The 24636-nt window shown below is 33.2% G+C and overlaps 1 protein-coding gene across 1 annotated transcript in view; it reads right to left on the bottom strand.

Moving 5' to 3' along the window:
• Positions 1–232: 232 nt before the first annotated feature.
• The window catches only part of ASZ1 (ankyrin repeat, SAM and basic leucine zipper domain containing 1), a 67230-nt gene continuing 42826 nt past the window's right edge, over positions 233–24636 (bottom strand). Inside the window, exons 6-14 of the mRNA XM_027765918.1 lie at positions 20094–20205; positions 19123–19257; positions 17001–17125; positions 15935–16010; positions 13691–13747; positions 13020–13129; positions 6124–6229; positions 4664–4777; positions 233–495 (exon numbers count right to left, since the gene is read on the bottom strand). Of these exons, the coding sequence (XP_027621719.1) occupies positions 343–495; positions 4664–4777; positions 6124–6229; positions 13020–13129; positions 13691–13747; positions 15935–16010; positions 17001–17125; positions 19123–19257; positions 20094–20205 (988 nt within the window). The 3' untranslated portion in view covers positions 233–342. The remainder of the gene's footprint in view (positions 496–4663; positions 4778–6123; positions 6230–13019; positions 13130–13690; positions 13748–15934; positions 16011–17000; positions 17126–19122; positions 19258–20093; positions 20206–24636) is intronic.

Below are 24636 nucleotides of genomic sequence, written 5' to 3'. Positions count from 1 at the left end.
ATGAATATGTCACAGGTTTTATAAGATTCATTGAGAAATGAACACACTATTAAATACCAAAGAATATTAGAAAAATTTTATTTTCCATGTGATCGAGTAATATGATTAAGAAATTGTTTATAATTTACTGCTGATCTAAATTAACATTAACAAAATTGTAGTTATAACTCAAACTGACAAACTATTTCTAGAGAAAAACTTTTCTGCTTTATGCTATTATAATTTTTTCTATGGAGCATTAGCAAAGAATGTAAAGTTATATTATGCCACAAATGATTAAAAGCAATGTTTCTGGTTAGTTTGAATAAGATGTGCATATATAACTTAGAACAAATATTAGGGTTATTTTCTCTGAAAAGTCAGCTTGCAAATGAAAAGAAGAAACCCAAATCCACACACTGAAATAGCTGTCCTCTTCAAAATTCTACTGTTCCATGTAGATACTTCTTCCATTAAAGGTATATGAGTTGGATCATTTTCCCGTTCACTTTGCAACTAATATTTAGTAATAAAAAAGAAGAGTTAATGTACAATAAACTGCAAATAAAATATCTTTGGTTTAAAAAAATATATACAAGTTGATTCACCTGATTTAGATGTAGGCAACTCAAGATTCTCACAAAAGATTTAAAGTTAACAAATATGTGGGAGTTTCAAAAAGTTCATGGAAAAATGGAATTAAAATATGATTTTGGTACAAAAATAATTAGAAATCTATGCAGTTCTTGCAAAATATGTACTTTCCATAATTTTTGTAGACTAATTATATGTCTTGAAAGAATCTTTTTTTCACCAGGATCCCATTATCATAAGCTATTACTTTTATATTAAAAATAAATGCCTTCATAGATTATTATATTTTAATAAGATGTTCTCATATTATGGGATAAAGTTCCTTTAATCCTGGCTTATATTTTACCTACAAAGAATAACTGATATTTGTTTCCTTCTGTATTAAATAGCATCTTATAAAAAAGTGAACCATTTTTACAGCAAACCTGCAATAGCCAAAATTTAGTAAAAAACTGTAAAATTAGATGCTATTCCTGTAAGTTTAATACTTTCTAACTGCAGGAACAAATGTAAGCAAAGCCTAAAATGGTTCTTTTAGCACAGTATCTGACCTAGTCAGTTTCTAAATTTCCAGACAGAAATTTCTTAAGCAAGAACTCCCCTCCACTATGCATGAGTGTGTATGCGTGTGTGTGTGTGTGTGAGAGAGAGAAAGAGTGAGACAGAGATGAGCAAAGACATAGGGTGAGATGATTGTAGGGGGTGGGGCAAGAGTAGAATAAGCAGGAACTAAAAGATCCTTGAAAGATAAAAAGAATCAGGCACATTTATAGAGTGATATTTACTGGAAACATCCTGTCCTAGAGTGGTGATATAAATATTTTCCACATTAGCAGGAATAATGACTTCTAAATTCTATAGTGTAAATATTTAATTAAAAAAGCATACAAAATTAATTTTAAATTTATGGCAGAAAAATAGACTTCAATGCCAATCTCATTAATACTATATTCTTTGTCTAACTTCCAAATGGCTTCATTCAGCAACAGATTCCTTTTTGACACTGATGCTCCATTTACTGAATACTAAGACAGTCATCCTTTTATTAAATAATTACTTAGAATGACCCTTTCTGACAGGAAACTGTCAGTGTGTTGGTTTGAAAGAGAGTGATGTGGTGTTAAAGTCTAGCCTTGACCTCTCCCACCCTCTCTTTTTGTTCCTCTATATACTAATTTGTGGTAAGTCATATTTCTTAAAAAGAAACAAAACTTTCAGTTATTATTGGTAAACAGAAATATCATAAGCTTAACAGTCATAACAGCATATTCCCACACATAGAAGCTTGCCTAGTTGCCTTAATCAAATCTCATTCTGATGATTATTATTGAAGACTAGTTTAGAGGGAAAAACAAAACAAAACAAAACAAAAACCCCAATTTATCAGCTTGCTCCAAAATGAAGACTTTCCTGCCCAAATAACTGTATCTGCCATTATTATACATTAGTAAATATATTTTCAAATACAGTACTTATATCAAACTATGTAAATTTTAGGTAGGGAAGGTCACAGAAAAAAGGTCTTCCATTTGGCCACAGAAAGATGAAAATTATCTTTATACGTACATATTGTTAAAATAGATATTATGGTACCTGAGTGGATTGTTCATTTTTAGAGTCAGTCCCCAAAGCAATGTTTCTGAATTTCGTTCATTTAAGAAAACTCTGGTTTTCTTTCTGATAACATCTCAGTTCTCCTTGTATCCTCTCCAATGTTTTTATTTCTTGAAGAAACCAAATTAGTAAAAAAAAGTCCTGAGGCAAGTATGTTTCAAGGGATTTCCTACACTAAACATTAAAGGTGGATGCTTTGGGGCCCAGCCACAGTGGCCTGGTGTGTCTTGCTAAGGTGCTGTGCTCTATAGCCTGGGAGACCCAGGCTTAATTTCCAGTCTAATTCAAAGCCTGGGTGCAGTGGCATGTACCTCTAATCCCACTGACTCAGTGAGGCTGAAGCAGGAGGATGTGGAGCTCAAGGATGGCCAAGGCAACAGAGCAAGTCCTCATCTGAAAGAGCTAGGTAGGTATGGCAGTGTGTCATGTGATCCCAGCTACTTAGGAGGCTAAGTAGAAGGATTTCAACACAGAAAGATTCTCCCTTAAAAAAAAAAAAAATTGATGATTACAGGAAATATCTTTACACAATCCTTCTAAATTTCCTTTGGATCTCCATGAAAAAAATGCCATGTTAAGTAAACTCAATACTACTTTTCTTCAATTCTTTTATAGATGGAGGTACTAAAGATGAATGGTGCTATCATTTTGTGTTATCAGCAACTTCAGCTCAATGTAGCTTGTGTAGTACAGATGCCTGACATACAGCAGTCACTCTTATGTTTGCTGAACGAATAAGCGTCAGAGATAATTACAACTTCAAGATGCCTTTTTTTCTGTAAAAAGGAGTTATTTTCTGTAAGAATTCTGAAACATATTGCTCATTTTCCTCATTTAAAATGTCTTTTCCTGCTGTTACTTTGTAGAATTTATTTCCTAACCTTATTCTCACTTTAAAGAACTCTTTGATTGAACAAGTTAATAGCTAAATTAACAAATTACCTAGAACACAAATTATGGATTGCAGCTGTAAAAATCTGATGTATAACCTAACCTTCATATCCAATATATCACAAAAGAATTAGACATCAAACTTATTTACTAAGTAGAAATGAAGAATTCAGAATGAGTTCTTTAGCTGACTGGATGCAACTTCCTTAATTTCCTGTCTTCAACCAAGTTCCTTATTTAAGCAGCTTATAGTTTATTATAGCCAGTTTTTTTTTTTTTTTTTTTTTTTTTTTTTTTGTGGGGTTTTTTTTTTCGGGGATATGTAATTTGGAGAGGTTTTTGCTATAGGGTACATGTACTTGCCAGAAAGACAGAGAGAGACAGAAAAACAGAAAGACAGAAAGTGAGAAATCACCCTCCTGGAGGGATGGCCACGCCCAAATCCCTTCTCTTCCACTCTCCTCTTGGGATCTTGGGCACATTTGCACCCGTGGCCGGTGTGAGTTTAAGCCACTGGGTCTGGGACTCAAACTGCCGTCGACTATACAGGAGTCTAGTAACATAGCCATTATGCCAAATGCTGGTCCCTAGTCAGTTTTCTTAAAGGGGAAGTATTACCTATTATTTTAACTAGATATATACTTCTATATGAGTATAAAAATACGGGCTAAAAAAGCCCATATTCTTTAAAAAGTAGTTTAACTATAAAAGATACCGTAAGTCTACATCCTATATCCTATCATTTTAACAGAGGTAATGAATATTTTATTTTTTTCTTAGCCTTTACATATAAGTAAAAAAAAATACAAATAAAACTTTAAAGCTTTAAGTTGATACTTGATTTTCATTATTTTTTTCAACTAGCTACATATGATAACAAATAGGTATACTACATTATCATCATTCTAGTATAGGACACTTATGGTAAATATAATTTTGGAATAAATATTATCAAAAGATACAAATATTTTTATGGTCCCTTGCACTCTTTTTTTTTTTTTTTTGGAGAGGTTTTTACTATAGGGTGTGTGCGCTCGCCAGACAGACAGAGACAGAGAGACAGAAAGCGAGAAATCACCCCCCAGGGGGGATGGTCACACCGCAATCCCTTCTCCTCCATTCTCCTCTCAGGATCTTGGGCATGCACGCACACGCACCTGGCGTGAGTTTAAGCCGCTGGGTCTGGGACTCGAACCACGGTCGACTACGTGGGAATCCAGCGACATAGCCGTTACGCTAACTGCTGGTCCCTGGTCCCTTGCACTCTTGTGGAACTGTTTTTGAAAGAGGTTGTTCCACCAGTCTCATATGAGATTTTCAGTTTAGTAAACTCTAATTAGAAATGGGTAATTTTTCCCTGTTAAATGAGAAGATGAAAAAGAAATACTGTTTCCTTAGTACATATTTCTTTAATGATCAATAAAGTTTGTTCCCCATGTACATTTCTTCCTTTGGAGACTGTCCTTTTTCCACGTGTGTAAGTGTTCGACTTGTTGCTCTTACCAGGATTACTTCACTGCCTACCGTCTTTTGCTGTAAATCATTGCCTTTAGTTCCCTACCCCCATTTAATTTTAAATATATACCTTTTGAATTAAGTCCTTTAGTTTGCAGACCTCTTCACTCAAATCTTCAACATTACTAACGAGTTCTTCACAAACTGAATTAAAATTTCGGGGAGAAGCCCATTCTAGTACTATCTGTTAATATTTTCAAAGGTTACATTTTAAAGAATGGAAAACAAATTTTCACAACTTTATATCCACAAAGACTGTATGACATTCTTAAACATTAAATCATATAATTGAAAAGGATTTTTTTGTTCAGGATAAATCCTGTTATCAAAAAATAAGTCAATAATTTTACACAAAAGATAAATTAGCTTATGGAATATATTTCTTAAATATATGTACATATAACTTTCTGTCTGGAGACCAATATTAGTAGAAATACTTATAATGAACAATTTGATTCCCGAAGGCTTAAAAAAAGACGATTCCTGTATCGATGTTATATAAAAATCACAGAAAAACAAATGCCTTCAAAATTTTTCACTACAGATAGCTAAAATCAAATCATATGAACAACTACAAAAGAAGTTTGCTTTTGCAGGTCATTTACACTTTCTCTATTTAAAATTTCCTTCATTAAAAAAACTTATATTTATATAGGTTTTTAATAACACTCAACACTTTGTTTTGTTTGAACTTTCATTTGGGTCTCCTGTCACTTTATATTTTAAACAATTAAATCCCCTTTTAGAACAAAGGGTAAGTTCAATACATAGATCAGTTTAATTTTTGGTCTGACTTGCCTTTCTTTTCTTGAGGCATAGAATGCAGTTTTTCAATAAAGTAGTATGAAAATTAAACCAAGTGACTTATTTAGATCTTACATGATACTGCAGAAGAAATCAAGTAATTTTACCAGATGAGTGCTGTTTATGGAATTATCATGAAATTATTTGGAATGTTCTTTACTATTCATAGGTTTCTTCACTTAAGACTTCTGTAGAATACCTTGTGAGAATTTACAGGTAACTCAGCAATGATATTCTGTACAGCTGTTATTAAGTGGCCACACTGTTTGTTTAATTATCAAATCATATGAACAACTACAAAAGAAGTTTGCTTTTGCAGGTCATTTACACTTTCTCTATTTAAAATTTCCTTCATTAAAAAAACTTATATTTATATAGGTTTTTAATAACACTCAACACTTTGTTTTGTTTGAACTTTCATTTGGGTCTCCTGTCACTTTATATTTTAAACAATTAAATCCCCTTTTAGAACAAAGGGTAAGTTCAATACATAGATCAGTTTAATTTTTGGTCTGACTTGCCTTTCTTTTCTTGAGGCATAGAATGCAGTTTTTCAATAAAGTAGTATGAAAATTAAACCAAGTGACTTATTTAGATCTTACATGATACTGCAGAAGAAATCAAGTAATTTTACCAGATGAGTGCTGTTTATGGAATTATCATGAAATTATTTGGAATGTTCTTTACTATTCATAGGTTTCTTCACTTAAGACTTCTGTAGAATACCTTGTGAGAATTTACAGGTAACTCAGCAATGATATTCTGTACAGCTGTTATTAAGTGGCCACACTGTTTGTTTAATTTTAGAAGAAAGTTGAGGAACTCATCACCACTAAAGAAAGAAACAAATAGGAATTACTAATAGATTTACTTTTTTTAAGCTAGTTACTAAAAATCTAGTCATAAAATGAGTTATTTTCTTTAAAAATATTAATGGAACAGCAAATATGTATTACGAACTGAAAAAGTCATCATATATAAAAGAAAAACATATTTCCAATCTTGAGGCTCTCAAAGCTCAGGAGAGGCAGACATACAATTATAGCATAGTTATTCACAAGGACACACAAGGAAGGAATATAAAAGAACCAATATTTGAGCATTTATTACATGAAGACACTGCAGTAGTTATTTTACATTTATTATTTCTTTTAATCTTTTCCAACAACCCCTGAAAGATAGATATTGTTAACACTAGTTTACAGTGAGACATCTAAAAACCTCTCAACCAAAACTGTATGGTAAATAGTCTATGTAACTTTACAAGGAAGCCTTCACAATGTTGTACTTATTTAAATAATTCAAAATAAGCACATATGACATAGGTATGGTAGGTTGCATTATTTATATTATTATGTATCAAATTATGCCTTTTCTCCTGAATTTACTGATACTGGGACCCTCTCTGTCAGAAGATTAAACTTCAAGCCTCTATGTTAAGAAGTCTGGCCAGGACCAGCAGAGGGTGTAATGGCTACATTGCTGGACTCCCATGTAGTCGACTGCAGTTGGAGTCCCAGATACAGTGGCTTTAAACTCACACCGGGTGCATGTGCGTTCATGCCCAAGATCCTGAGAGGAGAATGGAGAAGGGATTGCGGTGTGACCATCCCCCCGGGGGTGTGATTTCTTGCTTTCTGTCTCTCTGTCTCTCTGTGTCTTTCTGGCAAATGCACATGCCCTATAGCAAAAACATCTTCTCCACCCCCCAAAAAAGTCGTCTGACCATACGACTTGCTTTATCAAATAAAATTTATCTGAAGGGTGTAACTTTTAGACAGAAGCTTAACGAGCCACTGACTATTCTATCAACTCTTTTTCCTTTGCCATGAGGGTAGCCTGTCTCAGATTGAGATCATTCCTACAGTCTTCTTAGTGTAACATGGAGGAGAGCCACTGTAGCGGACCCATGACGCAGGAAATCAGGAAATAAACTTAGTTATTATAAGCGACTGAGATTTAGAAATTTGTTACAGCAGTATACATAGTATAATAGACTGAAACAAGGTATATTTAAAAAATTTGAAGTCAAGTACTAAGATAAAATTTATATTTTAAAGATATTACAACTACAGGTACTATATGTTCACTGTAAAATATCCGAAAAATGGAAAATAAATAATCTTATCACCCAAAGATAACGACTAGTATCATTTTCTGGGAGAATATTTACTTATAATACCTATTTTCTTCTAGTATTTTTTCCTATGCATAATGTAACTGATATTATACTTGACACTGCCATTTAATTGTATTTTATACATGTATTTTGAATTTTTTCTATGATATTAAGTTTCAAAATAATATGACAAAAACAATGATACTGATGCATATTTCCCTATGTTAAATGTTTAGCATCCAATTTAGAATGGTTTTAAATAATAGATGTGAACAATGTATTTTTCATAAAATTTTGTATCTACATAGTTTCTATTAGAGGAGGAAGAAGCAGTTTCCCTGATGGGCATAATTTTGAGATGCCTTTGCCACATTTAAGGGAATGTCAAGTAACTCATAGATCAGAGAAAAGGTTTCAATGGAGACTATTGAAAATTTCAAGACATGGATTAAAAAAATATATTATCTCTTCAAAATATATCAAAGTAGCAATAGATGAGTATTATCCTTTTTTAAAATTTATTTATTTATTTATTTATTTATTTATTTATTTAGATTTTCACTGTAGGGCGCATGCGCTCGCCAGACAGACAGAGAGAGACATAGAGACAGAAAGCGAGAAATCACCCCCCAGGGGGGATGGTCACGCCGCAATCCCTTCTCCTCCATTCTCCTCTCGGGATCTTGGGCACGCACGCACACGCGCCCGGCGTGAGTTTTAAGCCACCGGGTCTGGGACATGAACCGCGGTCGACTACGTGGGAGTCCAGCGACACAGCCATTACGCCAACTGCTGGTTCCCTTTAAAATTTATTTACTTCATGAGGGATTAAGGAAGGGAGAGAAATGGAGGGAGAAAGAGAGACAAATATGCTCAACAGAGTCTCATGCCAACATGGTCCTCTACCCCAGCCTTCCCAGCCAGCTGGCATCATGGGTGTACCTGGTGTGTACACGCTGACTAGGGCACCAAACCCTCTATTTTCCTTATGGAGAATAGAGTTGCCTGAGCAGCCCTTCATTGCTGTACCACCAAACTGACCTGCCCATTAACATTTTTAAGTTATATTCTTTAGTTCTGCAAATATGCTAAAATATACTATTAAAAAGTAAACGTTGTGTGCATACATATACTCTTGTAACAGATTTTAGAAAATTTGACACATAGAAGAAAAGTATCTTAAAATAAGTCAGTAGCTAAATTGTTGAAGTCACAGTACCAGGAGATTATAATCAATCAGTTCAACTTTTCCTGCTGTTAGTTTTCTTATGACTTAATGACTAATTTCTTCTTTAAAGAATGACTTTAAACAAATGGGAAGTAAAACCTTTTCCATAACAGCATGTAAACAAAGTCTATGATTTAATAACAAGGTCAAATTCTTGAAATATATGTCTGCTAGTTTTATTTTTTTAAGAAAATTCAGCAATTTTAATAAGTGAACCATTTAGTGGACCACATTCTTTAAGTCTATTAAACCCCACAAAGTAAATGCATCCAGGCAATACTGCCATTATACAAATAAGTAATATTTAAAAATTTAACTTGCAGGTCAGTCATTTAAAGATATAGAATATTCCTTCATAAAAATAATGAAGAAACTCAGCAGAGATCTTCAAGAAGTTCTGTTGATTTTAAGCCCTCAAAACTGAAATCCTTCACAATACATTTAAATATTCAAGAGCAATATTATTTTGAAACAATTATAAAACATTATTTTGAGTACAGATCTTCCTGTTATAAGGAGACATAATAAGAAAAAGAAAGATAATTTAAATTTTGCAATAAAGTGGTTTAGAAATATGGATCATTTAAATCGTTCCCTGGAAAACTCCAAATTCTAAAATGGTGTGGAAATCTAGTGCTAGTGTGTTTAATTAATATTTATCAGTTACAACGTTAGTTTTAGACAATTTACACTAGGAATTATAACACTTCATCTACAATATTCTATTTTATGATGTATTACAGTTCACTGGTTCAATTAACCATTTACTCATTAAATTTATGTATATAATTATAAAGAATATATTAGGTAGTCGAGAAAGTCATGACATGTTTTTCTATGCAAAAATACGTCACGACTTTCCCAACAACCTAACAGTTAATATAAATCAAGCTCCTCAACTGATAATGAGAACACAGCCAGGTATGGGAACTACTAGAATAAATCACAGTTACAATTCCAAATATGTTTCAGATTAGATTAGAAAGAGAGAAAACACACACATAATGTCCAGCAGGGTCACACCACAATCTTTCTTTTCCAGTTCTCCATCCTGTCAGAATCCTGGACATATGTGTATGTGGTGGTGTGTTTTTCAAGCTGCTAGGGCCAGCACTTGAACCATGTTTGCCCATGTTGTTTGGTTCATCATGGTCCCTTCAATGGAATATCATATAGAGGTAGAAAACAGTGATATTGATGATCCTGACCCTGTGTATACCTAGGCTAAAGTATTGTGTGTGTTCTTAGTTTTTAACAACAATGTTTAAGAAGCAAAAAAAAAAAAGATTAAAAATACAGTAAAGGATGACATAGTATATATACTCACATACAGAAGTGATTTCTTTTTTTTTGGAGAGGTTTTTGCTATTATGCATGCACATGTGCCTTTGGCATAAATAATCAACTGCACATTGAAGCTGAAATAAGGAAATTATACCATTTCCAACTGCTCCAAAGAAAATGAAATATTTAGGTAGAAATCTAATAAAATATACACAGGGTCTGTGTAATAAAAATTACAAAATGCTGATGATAGAAACAAATCCTAAAACTTGTAATAATGTCTGTATTCACTCATTAGTAGACTTAACATACTAATTATGTTAAGATGCCAATTCTGCCTCAAATAATCAATAGAACTAATCCAATTATAGATTATTTCTAATCTGAAAATCTGACATGCTTTAAAATGTGAAATTTGAGTGCTGACATGACACCACAAGTGGAAAATTTCCACATGTGACTTCATGTGACAGGTCACAGTCAAAACACTGACTATAAAAGTATTGTATAAAATTACCTTTAGGCTATTATATATGGTATACATGAAAGAAGCATAAATAAACTTGGTATTTAGACTTGGGTCCAACCCTCAAGATATCTTATTATGTATATGGAAATATTCCCAAATCTTAAAAGAACTGAAATCTAAAACATTTCCACCCCCAAGCATTTTGAACAAGAATACTGAATCTGTACTATCAAACTGTCAGAAAGATTTTTTGTGACACAGAAAAGCTTAATGTATTTGGAAAATATGTATATGGAACTAAGAAGGCTCTAGAATAGCAAAGACACTTCTAAAAAAGAATCACTCTTCCAGATATTATGGCTTACTATATAGTTAGAGCGGTCAATACAACGTGTTTATGCAGATGGATAAACATAAAAAGAACCCAGAACCTGGAATATATTCACATAAATATGTTCAATTAATTTTTGACAAATATAAAGTAATTCAATGAAGGAGAGAGCATTTTTAACAAATAGCATTGGAGTGACTGGACATCTGTAGGCAAAAAAAAAAAAAGAACTCTGGTTTAATTTTCATATCTTAACAAAGATGGACTAAAAAATATATCATGAACTTAAATGTTTAACTATAAAGTTTCTGGGGGGAAAAACACAGAAAGTCTTCAAGATCTGATTTCTTAAAGACATTTTTAAACTTTATACCAAATGTATAATTCATAAAAAGAAACAATGGTAAATCAGATCTCATCAAAATAAAAAAAAAAACAAACTTGCTTTATAAAAGACCCTACATTAAGAAGATGAAAAAATAACACACTGGGAAATGATTTACAAATCATATATCCAAGAAAAGAATAGAATCTAGACAACCCCAAAACTTGATATTAAATAATCCCATAGAAAATGAACAAATATCATAGAGACATTTCATCAAAGAGATACACAGATGGCAAATATGAAAAGCAGTTTGACATCGTTAGTTATTAAGTAACTGCAAGTAAAACCACGAGAAGCTAGCACTATACACTTACAAGAATGTCTTATAAAAATAGTACTAATACCAAACACTGTTGAAGATGGAGAAAAATTGGATTGCATATACACTGTTGGCAGGAATTTAAGACAGTATTGTCATTCTGGAAAACATTTGGACAGTTTTTTTTAAAAAAATGAAAAACTACACATGTACTATCATAAAACCTAGCAATAGCCTTGTTGGCTATTTAATCTTGAGAAATAAAAACTTATTTTCCTATAGACTCTTATATATAAATGTTCAGAGTAGCCTTATACAGACAGCGGAAAACTAAAATAGACTGAAATGTTCAATGGAAAAATGCTTAAAACTCTGGTGTATATATACACCATCAAATACTACTCAGCAATAAAAAGGAATGAATTACTGTGTTGATACATATGATAAATTTGATAAACTTCAAGGAAATTAGGCTAACTGAAAAAAAGTCAATATTAAAAGGATATATATTCTGTGATTCTATTTATATAATATTCATGAACTACCATCATTATAAAGATAGAAAACAAATTATTGATTGCTAGGGGTTAAGGATGGGCAGAAGGATGAGCATGACTATTCTGAGATAGTATGAGAGAGCCTTGTGGTAATGGTACATTAAGTATTGATGTGGCAGTGGTTATATGAATAAGCATATAATAAAATTTCATAAAATTAAATATACACACATACAAATGAGTGCATTTATAACTGATTAAAATATGAAAAAGCTCTGCAGATGTCAGTTTCCTGGTTTTAATATTACACTATAGTTACACAAGATATTAACCTTGGGTGAAATTGGCTAAAGGGTGCATGAGACTTACCTGTAAAACTCTTTGAGATATACCATGAATCTATAATTATTTCAAAATAAAAAGTTCAAAAACTCATTTACTGCCCTACAATACATTAATACAATATTATTTTAAAAATTAATTTCAGATTATTAATAAGTGGTTGACCATTAATACAATATTATTTTAAAAATTAATTTTAGATTATTAATAAGTTTTTGATGAGTTTATAATATTGAAAAATAAACTTACATATTGATAGCATGCTTTTTCACACAGTAAGGCTCAAAGCAGAGCTGAACTATATAAGAAATACTTTTTGCTTGGGGCAATAAAACTTTTTGCCATAAAACTGCCCTAATTAAAAGATGTACTCCTTTGAAATTTTAATTTGACACCTAAAATGATTTAGATTAGATCTATACTGTGAAAAGCATGGGATCTGTTACACAGTTCAATTTAGCAAGATGCAATGAGAAATTAAACAAATGTTTTTACATGAGTTAAGAAACAGATGCATTGCTTTGCTTCTTGACAAAGTGACTTGATAAAAACTGGCATTATAAAGTACATCCCCCATTTCAGAACACAATATATGTCCCTGGAAAAATGATGATAGCAAGTAAAATGATATATTATCAATTTAAACTAAAGAAAAGAACAGTTGGTTCTAATCAATACTAACTTAAACGAGTAAGTTAATTGTACCTGATTTCCAACTTTGCCACTTCAGGTAATTCTCCAAATTTTATCTCTTCTACCTCTAGTTCTTTAAGAGCAGCCAGAATTTTCTGCTGATCTTTACTACTAATTCCATTCTGAGCAGAAATAATTTTAAGGTGCAGTAAGATAGGATATTGAATAATTTAATATTCAACATTACAAAAGAAGTTTTTTACTTGATGAATTTTCATCTCAAAAAAAAAAATACACATTGGAAAAATAACAAACACAAAAATGTACAGGTTGCTTACAATTGACATGGTCAGTTACATGTTTAAAATATTTAGATATATAAGTGAAGATATAACAATTGTGATAGACTTTCAAAAAAATTATTAGATTTTAATATACAGTCTTTCTAAAACAATTTTTCCTTCAAAATATTACTTAAAATATTATCGCTCATAAATAGAAATTGATAACAATTAAACACTCATTTTCTTTTAATGTTCTTAAAATATCTTTGAATGTTCTTAAAGTAATTTTGATGATGTAACATAAAATTTTATAATTATTCATAATCATATACAATTAAGAATGTACCAGAAGATCAATAACTATCTGGAGCCTAAGAATTTTTCTAAAATACAAAATTTTAAAATTCATAATTTAAAAATAATCAGACTATATCTGAAGTTCTTGAAATCAATACTAACCTTTATAAACTCATCTTTCCTCATGGTCAACAGGTGTCTTAAAGTTATATCCCTTTCCTGTGGAAAAGAAAAGAAAAAAATGGCATCTTTCCACATAGCAGAAAAGTAGGCAAGTGTATATAAATTGGTCAGATAATTGGTCCACTTCTAAATAACTGCTAACTTTCTAGAGAGAATAAGAACTGTAGATATAGGACTATACTACTAGAAAGCTAGTAAGGAGTATCATGATATTCATATTCACTTTAAAAAGTATAAACTAGTTTTCTAAATTCAAAGAAAATTATTACTCATAATTTGCTTACATAAAAAAGCAATTCTACAAAACTAGACATAAATGTTTTTGAATATTTTAAATTTCTGACTATATTACATTAAATTATCAATAACATGTATTTTCACTCAAGATTTCATCAAATAAAAACAAGTTTCTGCACAGTCAATGGCATGGTGACTAAGGTGGCTGGATTCCACATGGCTGACTGTATAGTTCAAGTCCTAGACTTAGCAGGTTGAAAAATACACCGGGGGGACCAGCAGTTAGTGTAATGGCTATGTCACTAGACTCCCATGTAGTTGATCACGGTTTGCGTCCCGGACGAGGTGGCTTAAATTCACAACAGGCGTGTTTGAGTGTGTACCCAAGATCTCTAGAGGAGAATGGAGGAGAAGGGATTGCATGTGGCCATCCCACCTGGGGAGTGATTTCTTGCTTTCTGTCTTTTTGTCTCCCTCTGTGTCTGGCGAGCGCATGTGCCCTATAGCAAAAACCTCTCAATAAGAAAAAAAGAAAGAAAGAAAGAAAGACAGACAGACAGACAGACAGACACACTGGGTGTATGTGCATGTGAGTCTAAAATCCCAAGAGGAGAATGGAAGAGAAAGGACTGCAGCATGGCTATTCCCCTAGGGAGCAATTTCTCATCTGTGTGCCCCCCTCCCCCAGTTAAGTGCATATGCCCTTCAGCAAACAAACAAAAAAGAAAAATTTCAAGTTTGTACAATAAAACCTAACTGTGAAATACCTAAACAGAGGTGCATCTGCCTAAGGTGAATCTGTCTTACCTAGTTAGTACTTTATTGTTTCAACAGAGACATCTAGCTGATAACAACTGTCACCTACTCAAATGACATAAACTATGCTCAAAGCACCTACATAGTGCTTGGCATACGATCTAATTTAACTTTCATCATGACCTTACACTAGGTATTATCAACCTTACTTAAAAAACAAAAAAAGATATTTAGGGGCCAGCAAATGGCATAACAGTTACATCGCTGGACTCCCAATGGCTGACCATGGTTGGAATCCCAAACTGGGTGACTTGAAACACACATGGCATATTTGCATGTGTGCCCAAGATCCTGGGAGAATGGAGGAGAAGGGATTATGGTGTGGCCATCTTCCTGGGAGGTGATTTCTCACTTTCCCCCTCACTGTCTCTGTCTCCAGCAAGAGCACATGCCATAAGACAAAACCTGAAAAAAAAAAAAAGATATTTAAGGAACGTATTTTAATTTATCATGAGAGCAAGAATTCGATGCCAGATTTATGTAATTTTAAAATCATACTTTTTGGAGCCAGTGGGTGGCATGGTGGTTAAGTCACTGGACTGCCATATGACTAATTGTGGTTCGAGTCCCAGACCTTTCAGCTTGCCTTCTCTCTCTCTCTTTCTCTCTCTCTGTGTCTCTCTGGTGTTTGCACATGTCCTGTAGCAATAATGCTAATGATAAATAAAATTAAAATTAAAAATTCTTTAAAAAAATTACACTTCTTTGAGAAATATGTAGGAAATCAGCGATTACAAAAACAAATAAAGGGTTTAGGTGTATATAGGAATTAGACAGTAGAATAGTTATTTAATCCAGTCAAACTCTAATTTTTATAAATCTATGGGAAAATAGTATTTTTTTAAAGATTTATTTATTTGTCTTTATTTATTTTTTAATTTGACCAGAGAGAGAGAAAGAGAAAATGAGAAAGCTTAAGTCACCAAATCTGAGATTCAAACCGTGGTCGGCCATGTGGGAGTCTGGTGCTTCAACTATCATACCACCTGCTGGCCCCAAGGAAAACAATCTTTTAAAATCCATATTACAAATTTAAAACAGAATGGAATATAAATTATAGAAAAAATAAACTGGCACTTACTCATAGGCATGCTTATTAATATTTAATGTTATGTTAACCAACAAATGAATATATATACATAATTCACTATAGGTTATATGACATCTCACCTTTAATACATCTGTCATATGTTCAAGTCCAAGACCATGTAAAAATATTTCCAGATCTCCAAATGCTGTGTATGAACTATAAATATTTATAGGAATGTCAATTTCAAAACAGACTATAAATGCATAAACAATAAATAAATATATTTCAGAGTGAATGAGAATAAAAATTAATGAGTCCAATGAAAATCTATTTGAAAATTTATACTATGCTAATCAAAAAAGTAAGCAAGGTTTCTTGAGTAAAGACATAACAGAAATGGAGATAGTAATGTGAAGTTCATCTTTCCTAAGAATGAAAATATTTGCCAATATGAATTCCTTGTGAAATCTCTACACATACAAACCTCTCAAACTGCAATAAACAAAAATTAACTTTAAATGAAGTAAGTACTGATAGTTTCGTGGCCATGCACTGAATGAAAGTGAGGAAAAAAGTGTACTTTTAATTTTAAATTCTAAAGTCAGAAATGTGCTAAAAAGAATTAGAAAGGAAGGAATAATACAGTTTGAATAGTGTAAAAAATATCATGTTAGAACCTTTTAAAAATGAATTTTATTGCTGTATTTTACTTGATACTTACATGTAAAGTTGAAATTATTTATCATTAGTGTTAGCAGATATAAAAAAAATATTGTCCCAAACTCTACTGGACAAATAACTTAAAATCTAGACATTTCTAAGTAACGTTTAAAAATGCTTATTAAAATTTAAAATACCACATATTTTAAATAAGCTACTACATTTAATAAACTAATAAAAACATTCACAATTTTTAAGTATCTGTTGAAGTAAAACATGTTATCTAGGGATTAGCAGATGGTGTAATGGTTATGTCGCTGGACTCCCACATGTCTGACTGCAGTGTGAATGCTGGACCTGGTGACTTGAAACTCACACTGGGCAAGTGTACGTGCACGCATGTCCAAAATTCTGAGAGAATGGAGGAGGAGAGATTGCGGAGTGGCCATCCCCCCATGGGGTGATTTCTCATTTCTTTCTCTCTCTCTGTCTCTTCAGTGAGCATATGTGTCATATAGCAAAAATCTCTCTTTTAAAAAAAGTTACCTAAATATGTTATCTTTATCTTTATCAGAATCTGTTGTCAGTAGTTTACAAATAGTCTCTTCTTTAGTTAGCTGTTGAAGCTTTCCTTCTACTGGATTTAAAGTCAAAGAAAGCAAGTTGAAGATCTGGGGGAAAAAAGAGTTATTTAAATATAATTAATATTATATACTGTAAGTTACATTTAACAAAAACTGAACATGATCGTTTACTATCTTGAAAGGAAATTTTAGCAATGTAAGAGGAATAGGACTTTAATAACTTACTACCATAAGAACATGTTTTATAAGATCAAGTAAATGTTTCTTTGGCCTAAAATAATAATCAGGGGAAAAACACATGTAATTCAAACAGTGAAATTAAAGGGAGATGGTAATTATTATAACTTCTGGTAAGACATAAAAGAAAACTAAAATTTTCATTTTGATAAATGACTCAAAAGGTAGTAAGTACTATGGTATTAAGTATTATACTTTAAATACATTGTTTCTTGGGGAGGAAATAATCAATACGACTACTTACATTCAGCTGTACACCTCAAAGAATTATAGTAAAATTTCTTAGTTTAAAACTATAATTCAAGGGAACCAGCAGTTAGCGTAATTGCTATGTCGCTGGACTCCCACGTAGTCGACCACGGTTCGTGTCCCGGACCCGGTGGCTTAAAACTCATGCCGGGTGCGTGTGTGTGTGCCCAAGATCTCGACAGGAGAATGGAGGAGAAGGGACTGTGGCCTAACCATCCCCCCTGGGGGGTGATTTCTCGCTTTCTGTCTCTATGTCTCTCTCTGTTTGGCTGGTGAGCGCACGCGCCCTATAGCGAAAACCTCTCCAAAAAAAAAATAAAACACTATAATTCAAGGTTATGTCACATAATCAGCCAAATCTCATTTTGAAAAGATTTATGACTCAAAACCTTTGTGGTTCGTAAAATTTTTATTATGTCATATTTGGTTTAACCTTAAATTTAATAATGCAGTAAACTAATTTTAAGTTTTCAACAATGCAAAACATAGAATAAAAGCTATAAATTTATTTTTTAAGTTTTAGTGATTGGCATTTAGCCTAAAATAATACTAGAAATGTACATTTCATTTGGAAAACAAAAGGAATGCTTATCAGAGTGATTAAAAAGACTAGAGGGGGGCCAGGAGGTGGTGTGGTGGTTAAAGCACTGAACTCCCACATGGCAGATTGTAGTTCAAATCCTGAACCCAGTGACTTTAAAATCACACCAAGTACATGTGTGTGCATGGCTAAAATCTCAAGAGGAGAATGGAAGAGAAGTGATGCCACCATGGCCATCCCCTGGGGTGGTGGGAAGGTTCACTTTCCCTCTGTCTCTCTCTTGGGAGTGCACCTGCCCTGTGGCAAAAACAAAATAAAACAAAACATTAGAGAAAATTATTTTACATGCAGTAAAAGTGGCATGGTCTGATAATTATATGATGTCATCTTTGGAATTTCTCATACTTTAAAATTCATAAATGGTGTTTAATAACTTTAACTAAATAACTTAGTTTTATAATTGTACTGTATCTGACTCTTAAGTATGAATTGTAGACCTCTGGCTAAAGCTATAATATTCAGTCTAAAAGTTTGTATTAATAAAATAAGTAACTTAATGTATGGCAAATATGTATTATTGAATTTAACATCTGACACTAGATCATATACCCAAGCATGTTATCACTTTATTAAATATCTTTTCATACTCATTAAAGTAAATGTTGCTTAAAGTATTTAATTATTAAATGATCTAATACATACTAGTTCAAATTATAAATCAATATTTTAATTCTGACACTTTACCTTTTCAAGACAAGTTAGTGAACATTTTTTAAAAATGGATCAGTTTCAAATATTTAAATAATCTATTACTAAAATTTTGTTTCTAGGCCAGAATAAGTCTTTACTTTTTATATCATTTTTAATTACCATATTATCAATGCCTCTCATTTACTAGAAACAAATACTACTGCAAAATAATTTTTTTGCTACCTGGCTGAAGGAAAAATAGATATTGAAACACTTAATAGGAACTGGGTATCTACAATAATAAAATAGTGCAAAAGTTCTAATGAGATATGCCACAGAATAATAAGTTTAATATACTGATGGATACCTCAAGATGTTTATTTCTTTTTGCAATCTCACTTGGTGTCTTTCCATCTTTGGTTTGTAGCATTTTATTAGCTCCAAGTTCCAGCAACTTCAAAACTACATTTTTATGACCTTGACGTGATGCCCATGTTAAAGCCTGTAAATGGGAGGAGAAAGAAGATTACTTAAAGAGAAGGAGTGTATATGAGACACACAGAAAAAGTTTTCAATAGTTATTTATGGTACAAAAAAGAGAATATGGTTAATTAATGAAATGATGCAAGCCATTCATTTCACAATAGTATGTAAACACCTTACCAAAGTTGTAACTGCAAAGCAGACTGGAGTGTTCACGAAACTGGATAAAACCTAATGAAGTTTTGCATAGTTCAGTGATGTTATGGAATAAAATGATATATCTAGAAATCACTGCAGTGTCTTCTACAAAAAAGAACATTTGTGTGTATTCTACTGCCTAGACTTCATTGTGTGCTACAGTTTCTTTTGTCAGAAGTGAGGACTAAGAGAGTCAGATTATTCCTTTTTTAAATTTCAGCTTTTATTTATTTTTTTAACCAAACACCAGTCATACAATTACAGTCCTGTAATTGTTACTTCTTTTCTTCTTCTTCTTTTTTTATTTTGGAGAGGTTTTTGCTATAGCGCTCATGTGCTCGCCAGAAAGAGAGAAACAGAGTCAGAAAGCAAGAAATCACCCCCCAGGGGGGATGGCCACTCCACAGGTCCTTCTCCTCCATTCTCCTCTTGGGATCTTGGACATGCACGCACACACACCCAGTGTGAGTTTAAGCCACTGGGTCCGGGACTTGAACCGTGGTTGACTACATGGGAGTCCAGCGACATATCCATTACGCCAACTGCAGGTCCTTTGTAATTATTACTTATTAAAACGTTTTCTACAGATACTACTAGTAATAATAATGAGATAAATACTTTAGAAATGAAAAGGCACATTGTAAAATTGTTTCTCACAGTATAGCCATTCTCATCCTGGGTGTTAATTTCCGCTCCATGAGCAACAAGGAGAGCCACAACCTGAGGGTGGCCATCTCGTGCAGCATACATGATTGGAGTCATAAGTCTCCTAAGAAGAAGAAAAACATTTCTGTTAATGCTACCATTAACAACTACTCAGTTACATGAATTTAACCATAAACAACACTATCTGTATTGTTTTGAAAGCAAAACAAAAAGGTTTTAATAAATCAATTATTTAAAAATTCAGTCTCCCAGTAAATTAGTAAATGTTAAAGCAATGACATTTGTAAAGTATTGAATGCTTACACAGCACCCTCTAGTGAAGAAATGTATAAAAGAAATCACAAATTACTAAAACGTTCTAGAATGGTTGCAAAAAATAGTAAAATCGGAAATAGTAAAATCCCCTGAACTGTATGATTAAAACTGGTAAATTATATATAAATTATACCTCAATAATAATAAACAGTCTAAAGAAGAAAAATAATCATGAAATAAGCCTTGATTACTAATACTAGTTTTGCTAATTTACATATTCATTCCATACTAGAAAATGATCAGTAGTCAAATTATGCTTATGCTGAAAATAAAGTGATGAATGGCATCAATAAAATCCCTGTCCTCGTAGGATCTGCTCATACTAAATATTTATTACATTGAGCAGGTTGCTGAAATAAAAATGTCAATTCAAGAACTTTCTCCATTTCTTAATGTATTCTATTATGATTCTACTCTACTGGTGAGACTTAAAGAATTTTATACTGAATTGGAGGCTTACTCTAGTCAAGAGCTCAGTGGAACAGTTTAAGAAGCCTAGTATTTTCTGAGAGTATCTTCTGGGAGATCCTACTGGTTTCTCTTCACTTTATCATTTACCAAATTAGAGACTCAATCCCCCTTCTCCTGGAAGTTAGTCAGCTTCTGACTAATCAAAGGAATCCAGATTCTACTAGTTCTACTTGCACTGAACTTAACATTGTGGTCTGTTGTAAAGGAGATCTGAGATTCTGGCACTAATCTTTCTGAGATACCTCCATATCTAACTTACACACAAAGAGCCTCAGAAAAGAACAACAAATTAAATAACTTCAGAATTATGTTTTGACCCCATGAAGAAACTTTATACTGGTTATTCATATTATGAGTATTACTGATAAATAGACTATTTCCCTATAAGGTTTGTTAACCTAAGGCATATCCTGTACCTGATCAACTCACACTAATGTCTTTAGCAAAAAAGCAATTCACATTTATCTGTTTCTTCTATTTCCTAGCACATTACAATTTGAATTTTACTTGAAATTATAATTACTAGCATTTTTAGCAGTACTTTAAATTAAGGTTTATTCATTCTTTAATATATAATACTATTACACACTCAATATAGTATAGTGTAGAAATAAATTTGATATGTCTGGAAAACCATAAAATTTGTGTAACTTGCTTTATTGCAGAGATCTATAAAGGAACCTGCAAAATCTCGGAGGTATGCTTACACACACATACAGACATTGATATATTTGTATATATCTAACTTACAGTCATTGCCTCATTAATGATTTGGATCCAGAAGTCTCTAGCTTATCATAGACCTTCAGCTCTTGATTAAAGAGGAAAAACAGTACTGTGGTTAAGAGTATGGGTTCTGGGGCCAGCTAGTAGTGTGGTGGTTACAATGGCTGGATCCCATGTGACTGACTGCACAATTCGAGTCCCAGACTCTGCAGCTTGAAAAACATAGTTGGCACAAGTTTGTACATGTCCAAGATCCCAAAGGAGAAATGAAGGAGAAGGGACTATAGCAAAGGGGTTACTTTCTTACTTTCCCCCCCTCTCTCTCTGTCTCTGTATTCAAATAAGTATACATGCTTTCTAGCAAATTACAATAAATTAATTAATTAATAGAGTATGGATTCTGAAATCAAACTGATTTCAACTTTTAGCTTAACTATTTAGCTGCTATGCTGAGCAAATTACTGTACATCTCTCAGTTTCCCCATGTATCAACTGGTGATGATAAAAGTACACATTTTAAGAAGCTGTTATGGGACCAGCAGTTGGCGTAATGACTATGTCACTGGACTCCCATGTAGTCGACCGTGGTTCAAGTCCCAGAGCATGAGTGTGAGTGCCCAAGATCCCCAGAGGAGAATGGAGGAGAAGGGATTGCGGCATGGCCACCCCCCTCGGGGGTGATTTCTCCCTTTCTGTCTCTCTGGCTCTGTCTGGTGAACACACGTGCCCGATAGCAAAAACCTCTCCAAAAAAAAATAAGCTGTTATTAATTTTGTACATATAAAGTGCCTGCACATGAATGTTATTCATTCAAAATTCATTTATGAGCATTAAGTGTCCTGGGTAAACAGATACACAGCACCAAGTCATTGCCAACATAGACCTTATATTCAGTTAAAATGCTGTTGCCGATCCAACTATAGAACTAATATTGGTCAAAGATGGTTGAATAAGAAGATCTTTTGCATAAACTGGAGTTTATGAATACTTTTGTAATACCAGCATATGTCAATGAGGTTTATGAAGACTTGACAAGTTAAAAAATCGCCAAAGTCCTGTTTTCATGTCATAAAATATTCTTTTTAAAATATTTTTCTAGGGAACCAGCAGTTAGTGTAATGGCTATGTCGCTGGACTCCCACGTAGTCAACCGCAGTTCGCGTCCCAGACCCGGTGGCTTAGAACTCACGCCGGGCGCATGTGCGTGCGTGCCCAAGATCCCAAGAGGAGAATGGAGGAGAAGGGATTGCGGCATGACCATCCCCTTTGGGGGGTGATTTCTCGCTTTCTGTCTCTATGTCTCTCTCTGTCTGTCTTGCGAGTGCACACGCCCTATAGCGAAAACCTCTCAAAAAAATTTTTTTCTAAATAATTTGTTCAGTAATATTGGCATAATCTCTTTATCTCACTTAGGTTATGAACTCAGAATAATAAAAATTTCCATCCTAAGTAGAATACTATTGTACTATAAAGAAAATTAGAGAGATCTACTAAACAGGCTTACTAAAACTCATCAAGTCTTCTGCATATAATTACATATTTATTTAGTCTAGATTACTTTGATTTTGTCATCTATACAAAGTAACAGATATCTAATTTGTAACTAAATAAATACTTTTAGAGTACTTGTTCAGTATTTTAACATAATCATTGGTAAAATTATTAAAATAAAGTATAATTTACACAATACTGAGTTGTCATTTTCTATACAAAGACTGGGATTATCTAGCTATTTTTTCTTTTGTTCATGATATATACAACATTATTTACAATTATTACTTTAACTTACCAAACTCATTTTTTTCACAATTGTACACAATTAAAAAATAAAAGGGCGATGGTGGAGGATGGGTGTGAGGTACAAGGAGAGAAAACATTTGATGGATGGAAAAATGTAAAAAAAAAGAAAAAAAAGATGTTCACTATAAAATTAATGAAATTATTTATTTTTAAGAGAGATTTTTGCCATAGGGCATGTACACTCATGAGAGAGACAGGGAGACAGGGAGACAGAAAATGAGAGATCACCCTCCAGCGGGGATGACACACAATACTTTCTCCTCTCAGGATTTTGGGCACGCATACACATGTGCCTGGCATGAGTTTCAAGCCAACTGGGTCTGGGACTCAAATTGCAGTTGACTATGTGGGAGTCCAGTGATGTAACCATTATGCCATTTGCTGGTCCTGAAATTAACTAAATTCTGTTGTGTAGCAGGTTATTTCACAAATTGGTCTAATTATTTAAGTTCATTAAGATTATGTATGCATGATGACATTTCTATTCATCCCAGTAATTTCAAGCTAATTGTTTGTCATGTATTATATATTTGTATCTATAATTGTATCTTTTTATTGAGAGGTTTTTGCTATAGGGCACATGTGCTCGCCAGAAAGACAGAGAAGGACAGAGAAACAGAAAGCATGAAATCACCCCCCAAGGGGATGGCCACAGCACAATCCCTTCTCCTCCATTCTCCTCTTGGGATCTTGGTTGCTCGTGTGGGGATGTGGGGTTGTCATGCAACCACCCCTGCCATTAGTTTAAGCCACCAGGTCCGGAACTCGAACCATGGTCGACTACTTGGGAGTTCAGTGACATAGCCATTATGCTAACTGCTGGTCCCTGTAATTGTATCTTGATTGAATTTTTAAAAACTATACATATATAAAAAGGGGGGGAACCATATCTTTATAATTTACCAGAGTCTAGTCCACATTAGTTTATTCCATATAAATAAACTAACCGTAAACACCAACTTAGAACATAGAGCCATCAAAATTTTATAAGCTTATTGACTATCTATTAATTTGGAGAAACAAAACATATACTATGATAAAAAGTTATTTCGGGGCCAGCGGTTAGCATAATGGCTATGTCACTGGACTCTCACCTAGTCGATCATGGTTTGCATCCTGGACCCGGTGGCTTAAAACTTACACCGTGTGTGTGTGCGTGAGTGCCCAAGATCCTGAGAGGAGAATGGAAGAGAAGGGATTGCAGCGTGGCCATCCATCCTGG

The sequence above is a fragment of the Tupaia chinensis genome, unplaced genomic scaffold (genome assembly GCF_000334495.1).
Source record: "Tupaia chinensis unplaced genomic scaffold, TupChi_1.0 Scaffold139935_1, whole genome shotgun sequence".
Classification (NCBI taxonomy): domain Eukaryota; kingdom Metazoa; phylum Chordata; class Mammalia; order Scandentia; family Tupaiidae; genus Tupaia; species Tupaia belangeri.
Note: the sequence above shows the minus strand (reverse complement) of the source record. Positions and strands in the feature narration are given on the sequence as shown.